At 39.3% G+C, this 26,638-nt stretch overlaps 1 protein-coding gene and 2 long non-coding RNA genes across 4 annotated transcripts; all 3 read right to left on the reverse strand.

Moving 5' to 3' along the window:
* Positions 1-4,934: 4,934 nt before the first annotated feature.
* Positions 4,935-17,863, reverse strand: calm3a (calmodulin 3a (phosphorylase kinase, delta)). 2 transcript variants are annotated; one of them, XM_034115032.1, is made up of 6 exons: positions 13,367-13,736; positions 8,642-8,672; positions 8,088-8,231; positions 7,525-7,631; positions 6,952-7,087; positions 4,935-6,628 (listed from the first exon to the last, which is right to left on the reverse strand). In XM_034115032.1, the coding sequence occupies exons 1-6, from the start codon at positions 13,367-13,369 to the stop codon at positions 6,600-6,602; spliced, it is 450 nt and encodes a 149-aa protein (XP_033970923.1). In that variant the 5' UTR covers positions 13,370-13,736; the 3' UTR covers positions 4,935-6,599. The 2 variants fall into 2 exon arrangements, with proteins under 2 accessions (XP_033970923.1, XP_033970924.1); XM_034115033.1 differs by lacking the exon at positions 13,367-13,736 and adding an exon at positions 17,844-17,863 and having other exon boundaries at positions 6,318-6,628.
* A 2,788-nt stretch (positions 17,864-20,651) lies between these two features.
* LOC117470471 lies at positions 20,652-22,273 on the reverse strand. The gene is made up of 3 exons (XR_004554695.1): positions 22,249-22,273; positions 21,963-22,055; positions 20,652-21,044 (listed from the first exon to the last, which is right to left on the reverse strand). It is a non-coding gene; the product is annotated as an uncharacterized LOC117470471 (long non-coding RNA).
* A 5-nt stretch (positions 22,274-22,278) lies between these two features.
* LOC117470470 lies at positions 22,279-26,442 on the reverse strand. Its single transcript, XR_004554694.1, has 3 exons — positions 26,386-26,442; positions 22,728-22,775; positions 22,279-22,405 (listed from the first exon to the last, which is right to left on the reverse strand). It is a non-coding gene; the product is annotated as an uncharacterized LOC117470470 (long non-coding RNA).
* Between the last annotated feature and the right edge of the window lie 196 nt (positions 26,443-26,638).

The following is a 26,638-nucleotide window of genomic DNA, read 5'->3' on the forward strand; positions in this document are numbered from 1 at the left end:
AAAGACGCCCGCAGACTTGAGAGCGAGGCGCGGCGAGGCGGCGCAGTTTCTCTCCACGGGCTGCGGAAGCGCAATGCTTGATGGGAAACGACTCGCTTTCATCATTGTTCCACAATGTTTATCATCATGAAATTAATATCTATATATTTTATACTATACTTGCACTGCTTACCGGTTTCATACTTTATATATCTTAGCATATTCATACACACTGTTCATACTGCTCATAGGCTACTGCAGGGTTGCCAACTCTCACGCATCTGGCGTGTGACACGCGCTTTCACTCTCAATCTCACGCTCTCACGCTGCCCAAACTATTCTCACGCCAAAAACAAGATGAACCAGCGATAGTTTTTGGTTGGTTATTTACAATGTTGAGTTGACAGCTGCTCAAGCTGTCGATCCGCTCCCTCCCCGCCCCCACCACTCTTAACAACGTTAACAGACAGCAGAGCAGTGGGAGCCGGTTGGTCAATCCCCGACCCGTATTGCGCATGCGCAGATCTAAGATCCAGTAGAAATTATAAAAAGTTCAAGTCTGCTGCTTATTGTTCTACTAGGCCAAAATAGAGTCAAAGAGTATATGAGAGTGAGAGTGTGTTAATTAATATATTTGGCAGTTTGGAGTAAGTCTGTAGATTTGTTTGTGTCTGTGTGTTTCATTTATAGGCCTCTCACGATAATAAATGTTGTTGGATACATTTTCCCGGAGATTATTGCGATAAACGATAATATTGTCGGCACCGTTGTATGACCATTTTAGACCACTGACATAATGATAATATATAATAATAATTCAAGTACATCCTTTCAAACTGCTAGTCACATCCTCATGTAAATGGCAATTTATCGAGGTCAGAAAAGTTATGGAGTTCATTTTTATTTATCGTACGATAAGTCAATTAATTGCTTATCGCGACAGGCACACAATAAAACAGTGGAAACAAACATGTTTGACTTTCATTAGTGAATGAAACTTTGTGCCCTTTATAGTCTGTGTCCAACATTGTGTATTTGTATATATTGTAGATATATCATATATATATGCTAAGGTCCCGCTACTGACACGATAGCAGTCATTTAGTGCGCATATGTGTAATTAAACCCATGATATCAAAATCTCACTCCAGCCATGTACCCAAAGTTGGCAACCCTGGGCTACTGTGTATATCAATTTTATTCATACACACTGTTAATACTGTTCATACTGCTCACAGGCTGCTGTGTATATCTAGTGTATTCATACCCCTCACTGTTTATTCATCATTCAATTCATTCTATATTTTATTCTGTAGATTGTGTACATTACTTTTCACTTTATTGCTTTTTGCACTCCTGGTTAGAAGCTAAACTGCATTTCGTTGTCTCAGTACCTGTAATCTGTGCAATAACAATAAAGTTGAATCTAATCTTGAGCAGGAACAAATGTATTTACTTAGTACATATCTGACATTAACGATTAAACACATTTGTGCATTCTTTATAAATGCAAACCGAGTCAAGCCGACTCCGGAGGTGGCGGTATGCACCTTAAAGTTAAAGCACACACACACACACACACACACACACCTTTTTGATTAAAACTGGCTGTCTTAAAGGGCCCATGTCATGGCCATTTCCACTGATCATAATTACATTGTTGAGGTATACTAAAATAGATTTATACTGTGCAATTTTCCAAACTCACATTGGTTTCGCATACAGCATCTCTGTCAAGCATGTGTATTCAGCAGTATTCACTTTCTCCACTAAACGACTCGTTGGAGCTCTTGCCCCCCCCTCCCTGTGAGCCTAGTGTGCTCCGATTGGTCAGCTCGGCCACTCGTTCTGATTAGTCAACCACCAGAGAGGCTGCGCCCATGTCAGTGCTTTTCCCGGCTGCTCTCAGCGTAACATCAGTCTTATCATGGCGTCGGTACAGCGGTATATTTTATATACATATATATTTTTAACTGTTGTTATAGAAGAGTGTGACGGCCTCAGGGCCTTTGTCTTACGGTGGGGTGGAGCTGAAGAGGGTAATCAGCGCGATCACGGACACCTCCGTAGCCGGTGCTATTAATCCCAGCGGCCCGGAGTCTCTCTCCAAAGCGGCTGCAGAAGGACGAACTGAGCGACCCTCTCCCCTCGACCACCTGTCTCTGCATTTACTACAATAAATGTGCCGTGGTTTTGTAAACTCGTGTATGTCTCCTTGTATTTCCGTTGTGGCCTACGAGCTACTCTCATAACAAAGAGTAAGTTATTTTTACCCGTTATAAACTACTACTGTTTGATGAGAAATCAAATCATGGTTTGCTATATATGAATTCAGGGAAGAAAGGATAGGCCTACTAAGTATTTCCATTAAACTTTATTTTTAGAAATGTACAAAATGAACATAAATATACATATATACACGGTATATCATCCATTCCTCCTCCTCGCATCTTGCCTGCGCACAGTCGGTGCGGTGCCTTTTAGCACCCTCAGTAGTAGTAGAATCCCTTCCCCGTCATGGATTGTCCGCCAGGATCTGGCTGGACGAAATCAAATGCAAATCACAAAATATTAGAGAAACTTAGTTGTTTTAGATTCGTTAGTAGTAGTTGTGTAATGAACAGCTTGCCTGCTAATATGCTAACCTAGCTTTGTTTACCTTGGTAGCTAACACGATATGAACGTTAGCTTGGAGGAAAGGCAACTATAATGCAGTGTAATAAAACTACTATGAACAAAAGCTAGTGGTTCATATTAGGCTAGCAATAACGTGTTTATAATTGCAATCGTATACGGGTATTCTGCTACGTTCGGTCATACAATGTAACTTGCATGAATACATTGTTTTGCGCTAGCATACAGCTAGCCTCGTTAGCTACATGCAGTATATGTACGGTCACAATGTACGGTAAATCACAGTACAGTATACTGTATGAGTATTCCGTGTGTGTGACTGCAGACATTCTCCTGCCATGACAAACATGTAAGGCCATCTGCTGACATTGTAGTTGATATATTTAAACGCTAGCAACGTAGCATCACAAAAATGTTTTTCTGACCGAAACTAGCTCTAGCTCCGTGTGTTAGATCGCTACGCCAGCTATAATGTAATTACGTTTCGCGACTGACCGGCAAATCACCCGGAGTATACTGTCAATAGGTATTTTGTGTGTGAATGCAGACATTCTCCTGCTATGAGATACATGTATGCAAGGCCATCTGCTGATATTAGAGTTGATATATGGAAACTCTAGCAACTTAGTTAGCACTGTGTCAATGGCTTAGCAGTCCAACACAGTTTACACATTTAAACAGTCTTGTTTGATAAATACACAAATAACAATGCAAACTTACAGGTTGTATACCCAGATCTTCCCCTGCTCCAAACGGTCCAAACAAGCTGTGCATATCCGGCCTCAAACTGGGCAATGTTTTGGAAGCTTTCGTCTGTGAAATGCCGGTTCTTCGAACCTCTGGAGGAGGAACACGACGCTGCTGGTGTGGCCATAGCTCTTCGGGATTGGTCCATTTCGTTCCGGGTACCGCATGACATCAGGCGGTACCCGGAAGAATCAAATGGGCAGTGACGTATCTCCAACGAGGCGTTTTGGGGAGGTATTTTCTGTGTTAGAGTTTTACTCGCTACAGGGTGTACTTTGAGGGTTTTGACTCTGCACACCGTTTACATGCATAAAAACCTTCATAACACACAAGGGGACGGGTAATAACCGGAAAAGCATGACATGGGAGCTTTAAGTCAAGTTGCATTTCATTTATAGAGAACTTCACTGGGTTTTATATAATTTGTTAATACAGCTGTTTTAAATGTAAATGTGTTGACTCTCAGGCTCACTGTATCATGTCTAAAATTAGACACAGGCAGTTGAGTTGGCTGATAAAACAGCACCACCTAGTGTCGAAGTTACAGTCAAATCCTGTGCACCTGTCATGTTTTATTTATTATTGGCCATGAATGTATGGTGTCTTGAGGCCAACAATGTAACTAATCAAGTCATTTACTTAGGTACAATTGTGAGGCACTATACCATTTTGATTGTTATTTACATGTCTTCTTTCAGCAGTGGAAGAAGTATTTAGATTGTTTGTATGAGTAAAAGCACAGATATATTGCCATCAAAACATACTTTAAGTATCAGAGATAAACTTCTCATTATGCAGAAAGCTGCCTCAATATCACTGGATCATTATTATTGTTGCATTAACATTCAACTAATTTAAACACCGTACAGTATATATCTAATAAGTAAAAGCGCCCAACACTTGTACTTCAGTATTACTTCATGTACGTAACCACAGGAGATAATGTGATAGATTTTAAGCTTTCTTTAAAGTTAATAGTATGCCTTCTGTAAGACCCCGATATTAGCATATACTGAACACTCTACATGTATAATGTATGATTAACATAAACATGCATCTTATGAAACCAGCAAAACATTTACAAAATATCTCTAGTATTCTCTCATAACAACACCAGTGGGCATCTCTTCTGTTACACAACCAGAGGGATAATCACACCTTCCTGTGCCTGTGATTCAGTTCTTATTGTCCTGCTGAGCGTGCTCCTAATTCATTCTCCTTATCTATTTAAACCAAACGATTAGCAGGTGGACACACATCCAATGACCTCTACCTGCCCCAGATAACGGCTTGTCCCATTGGCTGTTGGTGCTGCCTGTCAGCAAGAGGGCAAGGCGCCTTCTTTGCATTTAGTGTGAAAGGTCACAACCCTATAGCTGACGTGGATTACCACACACTCCTGTTAGAGATCTCATGAGCCACTAAATATAGCCTGTGCCTGGGATAGTGTCTCCAGTGAAGGGCTAGGGTGACCAGCCCCGACCCAATCTCAAACTGTCTGGAGGAGATCAGTGCTCCTTTCTGGCAGGAAAAGAGCTTGAAGAGTGACAGTTAGATTAAACATGACAATGAAATGCAGGTGAAGTAAAGCTCAATTTATTGATTTATGGAAAATATATCACATCTTTACATTTTTGATACCTTCAGAAATTAACAGTCCATTAACCATTTACTTTCTGACATCCGAATCGAAGATAACCAATTGAAACGCCTCAAGCCGAGCAGCATTTAAGTTCCGTGCATTAAAGAAATCAGCTAACCCGCTTTTTAAATGTAGCCTACTGTTCAAAACCCTAAAACATTTCCCATCTAAAGCTGAATTATTTGCTACAACCCAAATTCATCTCTGTCTGAAAGTCCCTTTCTAATAGCCCAAATGTAACACTTAAACCCCACCACCTGTAGTTTTGGTGAATATACAGTTTATGCATCCTGTTCAATAAAACAGCAAGCAGATTGAAGTTTGAATCACCAGACTACAAATTGAAGACGAGACACCTAGGACGGGAAATGAGTGTAACATATAGTCGTTATAGCAGCAGCAACAGTGACTTTTGGTTTCTTTTTCTTCTTTTACAACAAACCTTTTTTTTTTTAATATCCATATGGTTTATACCAAAGTGCAAATATGTTGAACTGCTTATATTTGTTATGTTATTACATTAAGTAGGTTTAATATAGTCTAATGAACTACGAGTCTTGCAAGAAGGTTGAGGCGTTAAGAGTATTATGGCACATTTCAAAACCAAAGATAAAACATGTCACAGGTCATTAACTACAACAATAGGCAATGCAAACTTTACGACACACTAATATATATATGTATAGATATATCTGGTGACCAAAGTTTGTCATCAACACATTAATATTTGAGAACACATTTATAAAGCATTACATCAATATTGTACCATCAGGATATCTGATTGCAGGACAAATATTTTAACTGCAGTCCTTAAGTATTGTTTTCACAATAATCCTTCTGAAGCAATGCAACATACTACTGTCTGTCTCCAATCAGTGCCGTGGGCCATGTAAAGCCCACAACTCAAAACCAGACAATATATAATCCCCAAGAGGAAAAAAACATCAGCACTTTTCAGTCTTTCGTTCTTGTCTGAACTCTTCAAGGTTAAAGGATGCTCTTCTGCAACCCGCCACCAATAAACACCCTATATCTCAACTATTTGCTCTTGCAATAATCAATAGTGACACAAATGTTACAGATATATAGCTATATAGTTATGTATATACCTCCAGTGTGTACACAGTCTGACCACTACCTCTGATGGGATCAGAGCCTCCTTGTTGTGACAAGAGACCGCCACAGGAAGGGTGCATGCAAGAAGAGTACTTAATTCAGTATTTAGAGTTCTTTGTTGAATATTGGAAATAATTAAATAGCCAACTTCTCTATACGAACTGTGGCATGGGCTCCTACCCCTCTGCCATTTCAGTGTTGCTCTTTCCTCTAAATTAATCAAGAGCTGGGTGACTCAGCAGAATCTTGGTCTGAAGTCTTAAAGCTTGGTCCATTCACTTCTTTAGGGATTATTCTGTTGGTGTTTAATTTACAGAAACCTAAGAAGTATTTGGATATACTGAAGCACAGATTGTTAAGTTCAACAGAAATAATTTTGGGGGAAGTTTGTTTATCATTTGATAATTGTTCCTTTTTTTGGTTCTTAAAGACAGTGATCTTAGGAGGACAAGCAACATTGAGAAAAAATGCAGTGTTCTCTTCACTTGGCAGTCATCATCTGGACAAACTCTGTGAACATAACAGAAAACAATTCTTTAATGACAGTCGCAAATGAAGTTAAGGCTTTTGGTACAGTACATTTTTTTTTTTAAATTATGTCAGAGCCCATCTAATAGTCATGTGGAAACAGACATTATTGCCGGTTTCTGTCTGAGTAACGCAACAATTAATGTTTTCTTGTTCTAAGATTTTATAAAAAATACAGTGATTATGTTGTTGTGAAAACAAGTAATGTGGCAAAGGGAACAAGCAACGGCAATGTTTTAATTAGTGTAAATTCGAAAAAAACGTATGTATTTTCAGGAAGAAACCAACCAAAAAGAAAATCTCACCTTCGTAGTTGACCTGCCCATCGCCATCAATGTCCGCCTCTCGGATCATTTCGTCCACCTCCTCGTCAGTGAGCTTCTCCCCCAAGTTGGTCATGACGTGCCGTAGCTCTGCTGCGCTGATGTATCCGTTACCATCCTGCAACAAGAACCATTGTTAATGCACTATTTAAGATTATATGCAGTACAGCAGCTAAAAACAAAAAATATCACTTATGTTAGTTGCAGTTTCTCTAGTATTAGGTTACACGAAAGATAGGTCAGTAAACCTAATTATCTCTATTCCTAAGCCTCAACTGTACATTGAGCCTAATGCGAAATATTTGTATATTAGCATGCAAAAGATAATTGTTGAGCTAGCAGAGAGGCCTGATCCTTTTAATGGATGAAAGTGCTGGTCAAAGGAAAATAAATAAGCTGTGACCTTGTGCAAGGGAGTTTAATCACATAAAAGACTTTGTCCATATTTTTTCTTTTCAGAATTTGGCTAGCCATCACAAGGATACAGTGGATAAACACATCTGTGTGGAGATCCTGTTGAGAGGTTCTAGTTAGGTCTACTCGTTCCTATCGTACCTTGTCAAAGACTCTGAAGGCTTCTCTGATCTCCTCTTCACTGTCTGTGTCTTTCATCTTCCTGGCCATCATGGTCAGGAACTCAGGAAAGTCAATTGTACCATTACCTACACAGTCACACAAACAGAGCGAGGTCAGAGCAGTTGTCACCAGTAAGTTGTGACTACATCAGGCTGTGTTCAATCTTGAGTAGAATCCAACGGATACATCTGCATTGCTGATACTAGTGAGACTACTTTTTTGTCAGAAATAAAATATGTTTGAAGCAACAGCATTAAGATGATGGCCTTTCACATGAGTAACAGGGAAGGGGTTATCTGCCAGACAACAACAGTCACCAGAGAAAATGTCACATTTCTTAAGGATGACATAAATGTCATGGTGGTAATTTAAAACCAAGTGCTTCCACTGATACCCTAAATATCTCCGCACTGCATAGAATGGGCAAACCTCCTAGGTGGTTTAAGGCATGAGCAACAACTGACCAAGGTTACCCTTTACATTGTGGTAATTAAAAGTTTCAACATATCATTTTATTGTGTGTTTGTGTGTTTCCTCCTCACCATCAGCATCCACCTCATTGATCATGTCCTGCAGCTCGGCCTCAGTGGGGTTCTGTCCCAAAGAGCGCATCACAGTCCCGAGCTCCTTGGTAGTGATTGTACCATCGCCATCCTTGTCAAACAGCGAGAATGCCTCCTTGAACTCTGTGCATTTACAGAAATAACACTCGTCAATACAGACACTTCACTGTTAGGCTTTCAAGCGGCCTGAATAGAAAACACGTGCTCAGCATTACCAGGGTGTGTGCATGACTAATTCAATGCTATGAAGGAATGTAACATGTGGGGTGCTGGACCCCTGATTTAAACAACAGCATAGCATGAGTTAAAGCATTGGTGCATCTGTTGATTCCTATAAATGGATGTGCATATGTGAGTTTTTTCACATGTGAGTATTATCCCGAGACTCCTTTTAGACTTGTCAACCACCAGCTAATATCCTCACAGATCTCTGGTTACTTAAATCTCTGAAGACATTCAAGTTTGTCAGGTTTGTTGGAGAATGAAGGTGCTTAACCTAAAACAAACCAAACACAGTTAAGGTATGCCCTCACCAGCAATCTGCTCCTCAGTCAGCTGATCAGCCTGTTAACAAAAGAATAAGACATTGATAAAAACACTGATAGTCCAACATGAAAATCATATTGTGGGCAGTCCTGCCAATGATTATCATATATTTTATACTTTTTAGTTTGGTAGATTTATTACAAATGTATTGTTTAAAAGTCAAATGTAAAATTTAGTAGGTTAGTTGAAATATGAGGGTTTTTTACATTATTGTCGAGACGAAAGTCAATATTAAAATGAAAATAATAATATCCGAGGAAAAACGGACGGATAAATAATTATTTTTATGTATTTTCGTTTAGATTATAATTATTATAGTATTGTTCAATACCAATAGGTTTTATTTTTAATAGCGTCGGCTACTTTTTCTGAATGATAAGCGAGCTGTTCAAAATATGAATGCCACTTCCGGTAACACGGCAACATAAGGGGCAGGAATTATGATGGCCGGTCTTTGTTCCCAAAGCCACGGAGGGAGAAGTTGGCGACAATGTGTGTGAGGCTTCAGAGATGCCGTTGGTATGTTTCTCCGTTGTTTATTGTGTTTTGCGTACTTGATCCGTTGCCTTATTGTGTGAGAGTGCTGTTGTGCAATCGACGGCTTTTACGCAGCGTGGTTTGTGTGCGCTCCGTTTTGTTTGGTGTATATTTTTAGACAGCGCAGATGGTGTTCAGTGAGGTTTTCTGAGTTGCTTGGTTTCAAGTAGAGAAATATACTTTCTTATTAATTCATTTAAGTTAATGATGTTTTGTAAAATAACTCACAATTTATCATTTGAATTATAATACCCTGAAAAGGCAGGAATGTGACTGAATTATTATTATTATTATTATTATTAGAAATAATGCAATGAGGCATACAGAATGTTTATAATTGTATTTGCATGTGAACTAACATTTGTTTGTCCTCTGTGTTTTGAAGGTTTTCAACCTGATGAAAATCTGATGCAAAGTCTGATTTTAAAAACTGCTGAGCAGAAAATAAAGACAAAAGAAAGAATCTGAGTTGTCCAAGCGTCCTCTGTTGCCCTCCAGCCTCTCAAGTTCGGGCAAAACACTGAATATAGGCCAAAACCGGGAAGAACTTGACAATTATCCTAGTGCAGACTTAACAAATAAAAATATAAAAACTTGATTTAATTGCCTTCACTGATGGTGTGTATGGCTGGAGTTGCTGGAGCCCTTTTAGTCTGACTTATGACAAAATTGTCCTTCAAATCCAGTACTCATTGTCAATTTTGTCATTCATCTTATTGGGAGGGTGTTCAAGGTTCATATGCTCAAGATCTCTTTTCAATGCAGTGTTCTGTAAAGATCAGAGGCAATATCCTAAATAAATAACCTGTTCCTAACAATATGGATAAGGCTACAGTATTTAGATATTATGTGTATTTGCCATATATATGTCATAATGCTTTTAATTTGAATTGCCTTGATGTTGAAAATGTGCTGCATAAATAAGCCTGCCTTGCCTTACAGTTGTTAAGTGTCTACGAGTTTCTTTTTTTCTACCATGCACACTCGGAACACCTCAACATGACTCAGCTGCTCTTCTTTGTGTAGAAGGTAACTACAGACTTTTAAAATTAACCTTTCAGTGGGGGAGTGTTAATACTCAAAGATTTATTTTAGGTGAATGTGACTTTGAAATCTTCCAGTACCATGATTATACAGATATAAGCTTTGGGTTTGCCGAATGAGAAGCACTGGCAGCAGATTTCACTCTTCAATCATCATCTAAAGATCTACATCAATGCAAATGCACTATAAACAAAGTAATTCAAAACAGACTGTGATATAATCTGACAGCTGGGCACAGTCATTGCCCACGAACTACCAAAAGACTATCCCTTCAGAGAAAAGGCTATTAAAACAAGCTAAATATTGTGTAACACCACTTCCTTTATTGAAAGCGTGCCCAATGGAGAAAGTGGATTTATTGGCTTTATACTTTATTTATAAAAATGATATTTTATACAATTTGGCTACATACACATTTTCAGGGTGGCTATGGTTTAGGCAGACCTAAACGTTTTAAGTCATTTTGATAATCACTAAAAATCTAATAGAAGACAGACTCGGAGATAGGGGTGGTTGTGTGGTGGAGAAGACGGTAAAACTGAACTGGGAAAAACATAGCGTCTGTCAGCAGGTTGACTTCACAGCTGTGAGTTTCTCAGTCTGCATGTCGGATTGAGCCGCCTTGATTCCAATCGTACCGGGTTTGAAACACTTCCTCCTCTAAATACAGTGTGCTTCCTGCCTCGTATACATAGCCTGGTACTGATTTCAATCAAATGTTACATTCGGTGAATTGTATTTCAAAAATTGATTACTTTGGTCAGTTAATTTAGAAAAATTCATTTAAGCCATAATATAAATAAGGCCCTATTGTTAGATAAATTAATAGTTTCAAAGGATCTGCAGGAACCCTAATGGGATTTCAGTTTATTTGTTGTATTAAGTAAAACATATATTAGTATTTTACCCAAACCCACATGCTAATATCAGTGGGCCAATGTTATCCAAACCTGCTGCTCTTAAGATTGCACTTTTTGCTTTGGCATTTCTAACACACAATTTATTTTCATTAACTTAATTTGACAGGTCATTCTGCCACTCCTGTGAGGTCTTACCAGGCCTGTCTAAGTCAGTCAACATGCCCACTTCAGGCTGAGAAAGTGTGATGAGGGACGGGTATAAATACTCCATAGCCAGAAATACACACGCCTGCTATAATTAGTGAGACACGAACAGGGTCGCCAATGTAGCACACTGAATATCACAGCAAAACTAACCACCTCTTTGCATCTTCTTTACTGAACAGATGTGAGGTGCAGTTTATCATCATAGACTAGCCCCCGTGCCAACTGTTGCTTGACATTGCTTGCTGCTTTGTGAAGTCCTTCATGTTGTCAGGAAATTATTTTCAAATGAATTAGAAACAACTGGCATATTCAGGTATAACAAGAATTTACTAGCCACATGAAATCCCAATAGCCTACAATAATATAGTACTGATAAAGGACTTGTTCATTTGAGTATAACCTAAGTTAGGCAATTCAACAAGTAAATATATGTAGATAATGCAACAATAAACAAAAAAATGGTTCCTCTGTTGCATCACAGAGTGAAGCATTAATTGGTTACTAAAAATGTTGTGCTATTTCAGAACTAAAGAGATAAACGCTAACATTTCTGTAGCTCAATATGGTGTTAACACCATGTGTTCCTCGAGTCAATTTCTATGAGTCACTGTGTTGGTTTTGGGGAGGGGGTTGGGGGGATAAAGAAAAGGGAGCAAGACAGACTGCAGAGTATTCACTCCGTCCACTGCAAACCAGTTCAGCGGTGCTGAAGCAAGCAGTGTCTGGATCAGAGCAAAGCAAGGTTGAGTGTAAGAGGATTTGTACAGCTGCTGTGAAAGTGCTCAGCAAAACAGTATTGCTGCTTTTCAACTTATTATTAAACAAAATATCGCATTTTCTCATGTCGAGTATAGAAAACTAAGGGCCACAGGTGATTTCTTTTCATGCATGTGACTCAATGGGGTTATGTAGTTTCCTTAAAATCTAACAGACCATGTGTCTGTTCTTGCACAGTACTGTAAATAAGAATAATGGCAGATTAAGAATAAGACATTGGTTATAGTGCCACTGTTGGGCTTATTTGAAATATGTATTTTTAGTTGTCATTTTGGAGGGGTGCACTGCGGGTCCTGACAGCCTACTGCACCAAGCATGGTTTGGTTCAATGCGGGGGAAAGGGAGGGGTGGCAAAGAGAGGATCATTCAGCAGGAGCAGAATGCGGATCCACGTTATGGCGCAATACGTAACGGTCGAGATGCTGTCATGGTGGTGTTTCGAGAGCACACAGCCCAAAAATGTTGCAACACAACCGTCATAATATCCATGCAATGTGAAAAACAATTGTTGCTTATGGTAAGCCACAAACTACTACCTGTGAGCTGTGTTCTTATGTAATCGAAATGGTTGGCGATTACAACCTTTTTTTCCCGCATGTCACTCTATATCCAAAGCCTCCTGCTGTTTTGCCTGCAAGAGGTTCTACCCATGTTGCAGCAACTTGTAATGTGGGATGTCAAATGGTAGTTAGCAAGACAGTTAGCCAGAGCTTTGATATTCATCTTGAAAGATTAACGAGATGAGTTTCAGATCGCCTTAACACTGGACGGTCTATTTTTACACAGCACCTCCTTCACCAGCGCCACCACGCCCACTCTCGACTCAAAGCAAAAGCGATAAAAAACCTTGATCCGAGCATGGAGGTTAAACCACAGTATTTACACACACTTAAAGGAAATTAGCTCAATTATAGCTATAACATAACAGCAGAGAGCAGACGGTGTGGTTCCCCTCGCAATACGACGTGCACATTAAGCTGCGCAGGTGATAATAAATACATTGGTTTCCTTTGGTTTACTTCATATGTAGAAAAACACTGAGTAACATTGTGATATAAAGATAAAGTGATTATCGACAACGTTTGTCCACATCAACCTCAGGACTTGCTGCAGTTTATCTAGCTTGTAAAAAACATTAAACAGCTATCTTTAGCTCGGATTAAGTTGGTTTACTGAATGACAAGCAGAGGATATGTTTAATTGCAATAACGATTAGTTTGCTAAAGCAGTGTAATCATATTAACGATATAACGTCAGCTAACATGGCTAGCGTTAGCCCGTACTCACCATTGTATCGTTGACGTTTCGAGCTCCGTGAAGATGACGACAAATCTAAGGTTTTGTATTGACCTTACAGTTACACGTAAGAAGTCCTTAAATTATATCAAACTTTATTACAATATATGTTTTGAGCAATCTGTGGAGACTGTCCCAATGTTGCACCAGAGTGGCCCGGAAACCTCAATCCAGTGTGTCCTATGCCTCACGTACTGTATCCTTCCGCCGGTGCCTGTTTGGTCCTCCCACTTAATGCAATGTCAAAAATATTGAGCACTGCACATGTGGAAGTGTTTTAATTGCAATATACGTTTACTATTTGTTATTAAAGGCCTATTTGATACATACACTATGCAAAACCACAATTCTTGTTGCTCTATATTCACCAAACGCGCAAAGATACCATCCTCACCACCCAGCCTCAAGGAGTGACAGTGTATGGAAGATTAACAATGCCATACTGCGCGTTCCGTACTAGTGAATTATTTAGTATGACTGAAAAAACGTTTCTATACATAGTATGTGAAATTAAGAATAATAAAATACAAGGATGTTCTACTGCACCTTCTACATAATATTCTGACCCAGAATTGATAATTTTAGTGTCAAGATGTGCAATTTGGACATATTAGTAAACTTTTAATAGAAAATGTAAACAAATACATTGCTCCCGCTGTGCAGCAGCAAGGCCCAGGCAAAAAAAAAGTAATGTCAACTAAAAATAATTCCTTCTTAATCCACTGACTCTTGCTTGCAGCAATGTTGTTTGGCCCGACACCCTTGCAGGGGTTCTGTCCGCAAATGTCGTTCTCACAATAGAGTGCTGCAGTGACGCGTCCTAAAACCCGGAAGTAAGCTGCGCATGGGTTCCTTCGACAAAAAAGCAATGCAATTTCTCCATAGGATTTTGGAAAATAGCTCGAATTAAGGTATGTGGTTGACACATTTAAGAGACGGATCACGTTTTGTTCAGTCAGATAATCTCCACATGTCTACCCTTTTAATTTTCTAATCATAAATCTATCGATCATAAATCTATCGATTAGATTTACGATTAGAAAATTATAAAAGTATAGGGCAGACATGTGGATATTATCCGACTGAACAAAACGTGATCCGTCTCTTAAATGTGTGTCAACCACAGACCTTATTTCGAGCTATTTTCCAAAATCGTACTTACTTCCGGGTTTTAGGACGCGTCCCTGCGGCACTCTATTGGTGAGTGTGCATTTGTCTCGGTGGAGAACAGGCGTGTTCAAGACTCGTAAAAAAAAAGGAGATCATTGGCTTCCTCAATAATTGTCATAACCACTTTTGAAAACAAAGTGACGCCCATGGTCACAATAACAACAAAGTGTATTTCTGAAAGAGGGACTCACTCCGCGTTCACTCTCTGTCGGAGTCCCTCAGACAGCCGAGGAGCAGGGAGCCTCTGGGGGCCAGATCCGCCCTCTGGACCTCCGAGACCCGGCCACAGCGCGGGTTCTCCGGGAACACACACAACTTTGTGGAGCTGCTCTCCAACATCTTCATTAATACATTGAATAAACGGGCAGTGTGTTCAGTGGCGACTGGTCATTAGGGGCAGGTTGGGCACAGCCCCACCTAGTGTCAGCAGAAAGTCATTCAAATAAGAATTCCAAAAAAAGGCAAAATAAATACTTCTTAAAATATATTTTAAGATCATGTTTAATCATCTGATTCGTCTGTACATTGCTGTTTTAGTCTGTGTTCTTCTAATTAGTGTCTACAGTGTGCCTATGGAGCCGTTTTGAGCAACGTGGGTCAAGCCCCGATCTAGCCCCTCTCTCTCACTGTCTAAGTGAATGGGTGCAGTAAAAACTACACTGCGCATGCTCAGAGTATTTTTCTATTCAATGTGTGCGTAAAAAAAAAAATCTCCATAGGGGCACTGAGCTGCCATACCTACCAAACGTCATCTCATAATTCAGAGAGCTGAGAGGAGCGTATAGCGATTAAAATCAGTAAAACGGAAAGAAAATGAATGAAGTTGACCATCTACTTCAGCTTTGGTAAGTTCATTTTATGTCATATCTTTTGTTGATCTTCTCTGTTTTGCCTATAGGCTATTGCTCTGCTGGATCGATTGATATTGTGACCTCGGTGATGAGTGTCTGTGTTTTCCTTATACCCGGACCCCCCCGCCCCCTCTCTCTATCGGAACCATGGATATTATACTAGATAGATACTACAGCTATTTGTTTACGTGTTTAAAAAAGCGCCAGAAGCTTATTTATACACATCTAAGTTGTTCGTGCCCCACCACTTTTGTACATATAAAAACGCCACTGAGTGTGTTAAGGAGAAAGATATCCAGAGCAGAGCCTCAAAACAGAGATTTAAACGACAGTAAACAGGAAAAGTTTTTACATTTCTTCCTGTCAAAACAGCAGCTGGGTCACATGATCTGTCCCATGTCAGCTGATTGGATCCGACAAAATAGGAACAGGTTACAAATATATATATTAAAGGGGACCTATCATGCAAAATGCACTTTTGTACGTCTTTTATACATGAATATGTGTCCCCGGTGTTCCAGGGAACTCACCAAGTGTCAGAAAACACAACCCTCTCTATTTTCCTCCATACCCAAATCTCTAAAAAAGGGGCTGCAACGGATCTGATCAAAACTGATCCAGATTTGAACACTTTCCTGACGTCAGGAAAGTGGCGCTACGGCTATTGGGCCAACTCCACCAATCAGGAGGAGACAACCACGGCATTGCCGTTCGAAAGCGCTGGAGTCTTTGTAGTACATATGCCAGGCCTCTAGATGGTGCTGTTGCTCACAGAATCAACCCTTGCTAAAACAGATCTAAAAAATGTCAAATTGAGCAAAATGAGGCATGGCTAAAATGCATGATCTGTTTGGTATTTTGAAAAAAAAAAGTATAAATATGCCTTATATAGGTATGGTCCTACACTATATTATTCAAATATAGCATGATAGGTCCACTTTAAAGTGGACCTATCATGCTATATTTGAATAATATAGTGTATAAAATGTATAAAAGACGTACAAAAGTGCATTTTGCATGATAGGTCCCCTTTAAATTGAGAGACGATATGAAGATGTAAGAAATGTAGTCACTGTGTCATTTTTATTTTCAATAAATGAATCAACCTACACAACACTTTTCAAATGTTCCAATAATGTGACTACAATTTTAAAACCATTAAATCTACTAGCAAAATCACTTCACACATCTCCTCACACTTCCCCTGGTGGTTTTACTACATTAATAACATCTGTTTAAGGAACTTTTAATTTTTTTAATTATGTATTTTGGCCAGACACATTTTTCCCCCCATCCCTCGTAGGTGGGGGGTGTCACCTTTAGGCTGGCCAGCACACAACATCCCTCAAAATATGAACACTCACAAAGGTAATAAAGGAAATGAAAACATAAAAAGTCCTGTACCTTTGTGTGTGTTTATTTCTTAAAGCAGCAAACAGAAAATCTGTTACCGTCACCCTAACAAAATGTCTCTCTCTCTCTCATTCTTCGATGAAGAGCAGCACACAGCCACTTATCTGAACTTTCAGAAGAATAACATAAGAATCTCTTGTTAAAAACACACATGTGCTTTAAAAAAAGTTAAAGACTCAATGGGAATAGGAATGAATGAGAAAAGTAGATCTACAAGAGGATAAATATTTGAAAGCAATACAAAATAACTGAGAGCCTTATTGCATTATATCTTGATAATGGTGACCTTGTGTCTGATTTTGGTTTTTCTTTGCATGAACAAAGACATTTCTGCCATAAAGTGTTGCATAAAAACTAATCAGAATGCAGGAAACTAAGTGTTTGACACTAAAAAGCAGTGCCCACCACACATTAATGTTGTCTTGACGTTCCAGCTGCATATTAGAGTTATATCATCTAAAGATTATTGCAATGGCCAGACCTTTTATTTCTTCCAGGGGTACGGAGGATGGGTGCATCCTATCTCATAAGGGAGTACACTCAAAAACTGCAAAGCATTATCCACAAGTCTCCACAAATTGTCTAAGTCAGTTGCAGCTCAATCAGAATGCTTGTCCTAGGGATTATTTTTTGTAAAAGAATAGAGGACACATATGTTATGGCCTTAAGTCCCTGTGCTGGCTTCAGTGGGATTCATGTTAAGATGCTAACACTTTACAATAACTCCATACATGGGCATGTACTTGATTTTCGTGTTAAAAATGTAAACTGTATAGTTTATTAATGTGAGCTATAAAGCACTCCAGGAGAGGGAGACATTGCTCTAGTAATTCCTATAGTTAACATCCAAAACTGGTCAGTGACAGTGACACAAGGTTGCATCAGACAGTAAAAAGAACATCAAGGAACAAGAACAAATTGAAGAATGCCCAAAACAAATTCAGAAATGTAAAACATAATTAAAAGATTGGTGTTTATTTTTCCAAGAAACGTTAGGTCACAAAGTCTGGTATGGGGGGTGGTGTAAACCATACTTGCCAACCCTCCCGATTTTCGCGGGAGACTCCCGATTTCATTGCCCTCTCTCGGTTTCCTCCCGGGGTCATATTTCTCCCGCATTTCTCCCGATTTCTGACAAAATCAGATTTACTCAGGACTGTTTCCACTCGGACTTTAATACAGCTACACCATTGTTTGGTTTCCATGGTAGCGTAGCGCGGCGCAACTGAAAGTCTGAGAGGGTGAGGAAGATAGTCACAGCAAACAGAACAAGAATCGACAATTCTACCCTCTGCTCACTCCTTTCCTGTTTCCGGTCTCAAGGTTGGCAAGTATGGTGTAAACACTTTCAGGAACACCCACAAACATCTGCACGCCCACGGGTTACAAGAAGTCCTTCTTTGCATTCTTTACGCCTTCTGTAGTGGATGTACTGAATGCGCTAGCAGGAAACAATTACTTGAACACTTTGATGACGACAGTATGTATTTTAAGTAAAGTAGAGTCTCTTTCGACTCCACTTCGAGCGATAGAATTACTAACAAAGAACTGCTAACAAAGCACTTATATACTAATAAAGGACTGGCTTATCTAAAGCCAGTTGAGTAGCACTTGAAATGTTTTGGCTCTATGAAACCTGATGTACTTATATGATTCTGTTTTCTTCAAGTTTGTATCTTCCTGGTCGAATGTACTTATTGTAAGTCGCTTTGGATAAAAGCGTCAGCTAAATGCAATGTAATGTAATGTAAAGGACAGATGCATCTACTAACTGTAAATATTTTCCTAGGCCCATAACTTTGACCCAGTTTATTAGTTAGTACTGCCCTCGCTGAGCACAGGCCTGCCACCTTGGGCTGCTGTGCTCTCAGTGTTTTGTCTCCCTATTCCTGCCTGTTGGTGTCAGCTGATAGAGGTGTTATAGTTCTTTATCTTGTTATGCACAATGTTGATTATTCTCTCAGAACTAGTTAAATACAGGGGTCTGGGGTAGAGATCTTCAGAATTGGTTTGGCAACCGCTATGTCAACTCGTGGCACAGCACATGTCTTGTGAATTCTCCGGCCGAAGCTCCAAATAAACCATCAGTGTTTGCCATCAATGTTCCTGCTCTCCCCGTGTCTCTCTGAGTCCTGTCTCCATTGCTTCAGAAGTTTCCATCACACTGATAACTTAGTTCATAAGGTTATTCCATCAGGCTTCTGCAACAGGTGTTCATAATGAACACGCAAAGGATGGAACTCTTGATTTATTTCCTTTACGTTTTTGACTATTATGGTTGCTTCTTGTCAGAGAGTACCAGAATTCGGGGCACAGGTATAAGGTGTATCATGTCATATGATTGGGTGTGTCTGACCCCAGAAGCGCATATGGTTTTTGACCACCTTAGCGCGAGTGTTAAAGTATCGCAACGATTGTTTGTCTGAATGAAATCTGAATGGAAATGGACTCTTCTTTTACGATGCACAACAATATAGAATACATGGATTGTATTATTCTGCACCTGATAACGAGCCTACCTAATCTTCATTGAAACAACAACACAAATGGTATTGTATCCACACAGTATAGCTGGTCAGCCAGGTAATTCCCGGGAGTTAAAACACCACATAGCTTTAGCATTAAGCTAAATCTCCAACAGACAAAATTCAAACTTCAATCGGTCTGTTTATTGATATTATCTTTTAGAATTATTTTAATTTAACCGGGTAGGCAGTGGATTGAATTCCTCTCGACAATTATCCTGTTCCTGTTTTTCAGAGATTCCTCTGTCTATCTCTCTGCACTCAAAGAAATGATGTTAGATTTACTTAATCTAGTTATGTCAACCGGCTGCACGTAACAAGGCTAAGTAAATAGGAAACAGACTAGTAAACTAATATTTACTTCTTGCATTTAAGTAAATCTTACCAAAGCATCTTAATTAAATGCTACATCATACAGTTATGTTGTATTTGCTTAACAGTTATGTTGAATTTACTTAAATTGTTGTTTTTACTTAACACAATTATGTTGTATTTACTTAAAGTTTGCACTGATTTACCTAACACAGTTAGGTTGTAATTACTTAACACAAATTAGTTCCATTTATGTTGTAGGATTGTGTTATTTGCACTTAACATCATTTAATCCAAATTGCTCTATCAATATAAGTAATTCAAATGACTCCAACTCAGTAATTTGTATTCCGCTCACTTTATTTTAAATGTTCATTTTACACTTATAACATTGCATTTTGCAAACAACCATCTGAATTGCCACAACAATTCAACAACAAAAAAACACTTAACTCCAACAGCCCATTTGTGGTAGGTGCACATATTAGAATTTTAAAGCTCTTTGCGTAAAAAACCCATGACAGCTGCTGAACTTGACAGTGATGAGAAACACGAGTGACTCAAGAAGTTAACATGTGGGCTGAAAAGCTACAATAATGACTTATTATCTGAACATTTTATAAAATGCAACTTTACTATGAAGTATGGTGTTTTTATGTCTTTCCAAACACTTAGATGAAACGCATCACATAATATTGCTCAAGCACATAATGTGTTACAGTAGATCTTTGCCTCTGTTATACACATGAACATATGTCTTGAACTTTCAAAGCAGAAATACAATTGTGAGTGTCTGTGTGTGTGGGTGTGTCTCTCTGTGTGTGGTGTGTGTCTGTGTGTGTCTATGTGTTTGTGGTGTCTCTCTGTGTGTGTGTGTGTGTGTGTGTGTGTGTGTGTGTGTGTGTGTGTGTGTGTGTGTGTGTGTGTGTGTGTGTGTGTGTGTGTGTGTGTGTGTGTGTGTGTGTGTGTGTGTGTGTGTGTGGTGTGGTGTGGTGTGGTGTGTGTGTGTGTGTGTGAGAGAATGTACCGAGATGGAAATGAACTGGACGTTATCTCTGTCACAGTATTTTGTCCTTGGGATTACTCTTGTAATCTGTTTTTCAGAACCTGCACCTTGGTTGACAGTCTGTTGCCATCCAACCCCATCAATACTTTTTGAATGAATTCAAATGTATGTTTCAGGTCCTTGGGGTAGCTCAGATTGAGGCTGTAAATCAGTCCAAGCAATACTGCCCATCCATTTGCCAAGTATTTCAGCTCTCGCAGCACTCCAACACCCTCGATGATGGTCCATCATCCAACATCCGCAAGTGGTTCCCCGGGTTCTGCTCCTTCGTGTTTCACGAGATAGAGTCTCAATACCATTGGCTCCATTTGGGTTGTTGCAAGTTCAACATCCTAAAGTGGGATTAGAACATAGTATTCATGATTATCAGTATGAGAACCCTGACACACATCATTTTATAATATGAAACAAATGAGCAAATCCTTTTATTGGATCCATTGTAAATAAATACATGTAGTTGTAAATGTACATGAACAATATAACCAAAGTAGCAGCAAATACTTTGAATAAAAAACAAATTCAATTATTTTTATTTAAAGAGGACATATTATGCAAATGTTCAGGTTCAAATTAGTATGGAGTGTCTCTACTTTAAAGAGTCCTCTCCTGCTGATGTTCAGGTGTATATCAGTATGTAGTGTCTCTACTTTAAAGAGTCCTCTCCTGCTGATGTTCAGGTGTATATCAGTATGTAGTGTCTCTACTTTAAAGAGTCCTCTCCTGCTGATGTTCAGGTGTATATCAGTATGTAGTGTCTCTACTTTAAAGAGTCCTCTCCTGCTGATGTTCAGGTGTATATCAGTATGTAGTGTCTCTACTTTAAAGAGTCCTCTCCTGCTGATGCTCAGGTGTATATCAGTATGTAGTGTCTCTACTTTAAAGAGTCCTCTCCTGCTGATGTTCAGGAGTATATCAGTATGTAGTGTCTCTACTTTAAAGAGTCCTCTCCTGCTGATGTTTAGGTGTATATCAGTATGTAGTGTCTCTACTTTAAAGAGTCCTCTCCTGCTGATGTTCAGGTGTATATCAGTATGTAGTGTCTCTACTTTAAAGAGTCCTCTCCTGCTGCTGATCAGGTGTATATCAGTATGTAGTGTCTCTACTTTAAAGAGTCCTCTCCTGCTGCTGATCAGGTGTATATCAGTATGTAGTGTCTCTACTTTAAAGAGTCCTCTCCTGCTGATGTTCAGGTGTATATATATATATATATATATATATATATATCTGTGTTTGGCTATGTTTCAACTTACCAAATATTCCTTTATGAAGCTCTCGGAACTTTCATTCAAGTAGACGCAGAGCGCTTTAAGGACACAGTCCCGTCGTGTTTCAACTGTGGGATCCTGAGGGACAAACACATTTTCAAAATCTTCACACAAGAATACTGATTATGCTTGTGTGCTGATTTTTGGCAAGTCAAAGAAAGGGGGTCAGAGAGGTTAAAATATATTTATATGAGAGGGACAACAAGAGAGAGAGATAAAGAGAATATGGTGTTGCAGTGCCCAAACTACACAATTTATTACAACTACATACCTTGTCCATGGCTGCCATGATCAGGGCCCAAATTGCGTCCTGCTGTTCCCCCCTTCTTTTTGAAAACCTTCATCAACTGAGACGAATGGCGATCCAGTTGAGACATGAAGGTAGGCAGCAGCGGAACGGTGGTGATGCGGGTGAATTCTGCGTTTACCTGCAACACATTGTGATACAGGTTCAAATGTTTTGTTTAAAGCTAATAATATCCATCAAGTGTCATAGCAGAAAGGACAGGACATCTACTGGTGTAAACCAAACAAAGAATTTCAGCTGAGGTTCTTTTCTTATACATGTGCATCTATTAAAATAGCTCTGCACTTAATACAGGTAAAGATTCAACATGACATCTACTTAAATGTGTTTTAAGAGCATTCCATGTTTTGAAAGAGCATGGGCATTCATAGTATGTGCATGGATATGGGTGTCTCTGACCAAAATGGCCGTGTTTTAATTTATAGTGCTTCAGTAATTGGTACCTTGTAGATTGAGTCTCAGTACACTGTTTGCATCTCCACATTCAAAACCTAGAGAAAAAGAGAAATGTGTTAATGATCCAAATGTATTGTAAATAACAACTATTATTGCAGCCATTAACATAATTCAGGGTGTGAGGTGCAGGATATAGCAACCCATTACTGGATCTTAAAGGGCCCATGTCATGGCCATTTCCACTGATCATAATTACATTGTTGAGGTATACTAAAATAGATTTATACTGTGCAATTTTCCAAACTCACATTGGTTTCGCATACAGCATCTCTGTCAAGCATGTGTATTCAGCAGTATTCACTTTCTCCACTAAACGACTCGTTGGAGCTCTTGCCCCCCCCTCCCTGTGAGCCTAGTGTGCTCCGATTGGTCAGCTCGGCCACTCGTTCTGATTAGTCAACCACCAGAGAGGCTGCGCCCATGTCAGTGCTTTTCCCGGCTGCTCTCAGCGTAACATCAGTCTTATCATGGCGTCGGTACAGCGGTATATTTTATATACATATATATTTTTAACTGTTGTTATAGAAGAGTGTGACGGCCTCAGGGCCTTTGTCTTACGATGGGGTGGAGCTGAAGAGGCTAATCAGCACGATCACGGACACCTCCGGACACTACGGCCCCAGTCTCTCTCCAAAGCGGCTGCAGGAAGACTAACTCTGCGATCCTCTCAACCACCTATCTGCATTTACCACAATAAATGTGCCGTGGTTTTGTAAACTCGTGTATGTCTCCTTGTCTTTCCGTTGTGGCCTACGAGCTACTCTCATAACAAAGAGTAAGTTATTTTTACCCGTTATAAACTACTACTGTTTGATGAGAAATCAAATCATGGTTTGCTATATATGAATTCAGGGAAGAAAGGATAGGCCTACTAAGTATTTCCATTAAACTTTATTTTTAGAAATGTACAAAATGAACATAAATATACATATATACACGGTATATCATTCATTCCTCCTCCTCGCATCTTGCCTGCGCACAGTCGGTGCGGTGCCTTTTAGCACCCTCAGTAGTAGTAGAATCCCTTCCCCGTCATGGATTGTCCGCCAGGATCTGGCTGGACGAAATCAAATGCAAATCACAAAATATTAGAGAAACTTAGTTGTTTTTAGATTCGTTAGTAGTAGTTGTGTAATGAACAGCTTGCCTGCTAATATGCTAACCTAGCTTTGTTTACCTTGGTAGCTAACACGATATGAACGTACTTGGAGGAAAGGCAACTATAATGCAGTGTAATAAAACCTACTATGAACAAAAGCTAGTGTTCATATTAGGCTAGCAATAACGTGTTTATAATTGCAATCGTATACGGGTATTCTGCTACGTTCCGGTCATACAATGTAACTTGCATGAATACATTGTTTTGCGCTAGCATACAGCTAGCCTCGTTAGCTACATGCAGTATATGTACGGTCACAATGTACGGTAAATCACAGTACAGTTATACTGTATGAGTATTCCGTGTGTGTGACTGCAGACATTCTCCTGCCATGACAAACATGTAAGGCCATCTTGCTGACATTGTAGTTGATATATTTAAACGCTAGCAACGTAGCATCACAAAAATGTTTTTCTGACCAAAACTAGCTCTAGCTCCGTGTGTTAGATCGCTACGCAGCTTATAATGTAATTACGGTTTCGCTGCTGACGGCAAATCACCCGGAGTATACTGCTCAATAGGTATTTTGTGTGTGAATGCAGACATTCTCCTGCTATGAGATACATGTATGCACAGGCCATCTGCTGATATTAGAGTTTGATATATGGAAACTCTAGCAACTTAGTTAGCAACAGTTAGCACTGTGTCAATGGCTTAGCAGTTCCAACACAGTTTACACATTTAAACAGTCTTGTTTGATAAATACACAAATACAATGCAAAACTTACAGGTTGTATACCCAGATCTTCCCCTGCTCCAAACGGTCCAAACAAGCTGTGCATATCGGCCTCAAACTGGGCAATGTTTTGGAAGGCTTTCGTCTGTGAAATGCCGGTTTCTTCGAACCTCTGGAGGAGGAACACGCCGCTGCTGGTGTGGCCATAGCTCTTCGGGTATTGGTCCATTTCGTTCCGGGTACCGCATGACATCAGGCGGTACCCGGAACTAAATGGAAGACTCAAATGGGCAGTGACGTATCTCCAACGAGGCGTTTTGGGGAGGTATTTTCTGTGTTAGAGTTTTACTCGCTACAGGGTGTACTTTGAGGGTTTTGACTCTGCACACCGTTTACATGCATAAAAACCTTCATAACACACAAGGGGACGGGTAATAACCGGAAAAGCATGACATGGGAGCTTTAAGCAGTGGTGGAAAAAGTACTCAGATCCTGTACTAAAGTAAAAGTATAAATACTCCATTACTTGCTATAGTCCCAAGTTCAAAATAATACTTAAGGTAAAGTTCCAAAGTGTTATTAGCCAAATATAATAAAGTATCAAAAGAAAAAGTACTTTGTGCAGAAAGCCTTTTGTAAAAGGGTTGCATCATAGAATAAAAATGAATGTTCTTATAATAAAAAATCTACATATATACAAGATTTTTTTAATGTTGTGATTTGTTAATATAGAGCATATTTTGGAAAGAACCGAGTAAATTAGTAGTACATGTATATGAATATAAACATTATCTAAAAAGGTAACTACAAGTGTCAAATAAATGTAGTGTTGTAAAAGTACAATATTTCCCACTGAAATGTAATTGAGTAGAATTACAGAGTAGCAGAACATGGAAATACTTTTCCACGATAAATAACTGTTTAAACACAAGCAGTTGCCACGGCAGGTAAGTGGCAACTGCCACACACATTCGCTTGGCTCGGCACCCAGAGTAACACCCCTTCAGCAGCCGCAGTTGTCTCAGCAAATAGTGGCATCTGCGGCTGAAGTACCTGCCACTATTTAATCTTGCTCTCTCTCTCTGATTATTATAAAGAAACACGTTTTCGGGTGAATTACGTGTCTATTTAAGAGCTGTCTTAATGGAAGATGTGCTTGTTGAGTGTGTTCCTGTACATGCTTTAAATAATTCACACTTTGATATTCCTGGCCGACATAATTAACGTAACGACCAGGCACGGCTCCGGCTGACGCAACAGTACAGTGCACAGATGGGATTTTATTTCTTCCAAATAAGCTTTACAATTGAACAAAAAAAACCTCCCTCAGGGCGTTACACTTGATTGAAGTTATTTTTAATAGACTTAGAAGACCTTAACCGACTATGACCTTCTTGGCACTGGAGATGTTTGCAACCAGGCTCTCAAATCTTTAAATCAAGCACATTTAAAAAAAAAAATTTAAAAAAAAGGAGGGAAAAAACGTGTCCACTTACTTTTGGTAAGAGCTAACATTACTATTATAACCACATCAAGCTAAAATCATTAAATACATAACGATTGACTTATACAGACAAAGCTTGAAATGTCACCTCTTTTGTGACATATTCTAACACTTTTAAGTGCAAGGGAACATAATTAAAAAGTGATCGTTAAGCTAGCTGTTAGCTAGCTGTTAGCTAGGCTGCACCGCTTTTCAAATCTATCATCAAAGTATACAGTTGGTAGCAGGGAAATCAAAAATACACATCAACTTTTGTATTTCATGGACCGTTTGTGTTTAATATATGTTAATATTTAAGAAACTTACCATAACATCGCAGGATGGCACAGGAAAGGGAAAAAATGCGGTTCTGTCATCTCACAGTGATACAGGATTCAAATGACAAATGTCCCCGGTCTTACAGCGCATGTGCTGAGAAAGTACGGCAAGCACTTTGGGACAATCAGTGCGTTTTAAATAACTTTACCATTTAAATACAACACAACATGGTAATGTAATCCCAAAACTTTGAACTTTTACATAAATGCAATTAAAGTCTCTTGATTTAATTGTAAAAAGT

Source organism: Trematomus bernacchii, unplaced genomic scaffold (assembly GCF_902827165.1).
Source record: "Trematomus bernacchii unplaced genomic scaffold, fTreBer1.1, whole genome shotgun sequence".
NCBI classification, from domain to species: Eukaryota; Metazoa; Chordata; class Actinopteri; order Perciformes; family Nototheniidae; genus Trematomus; species Trematomus bernacchii.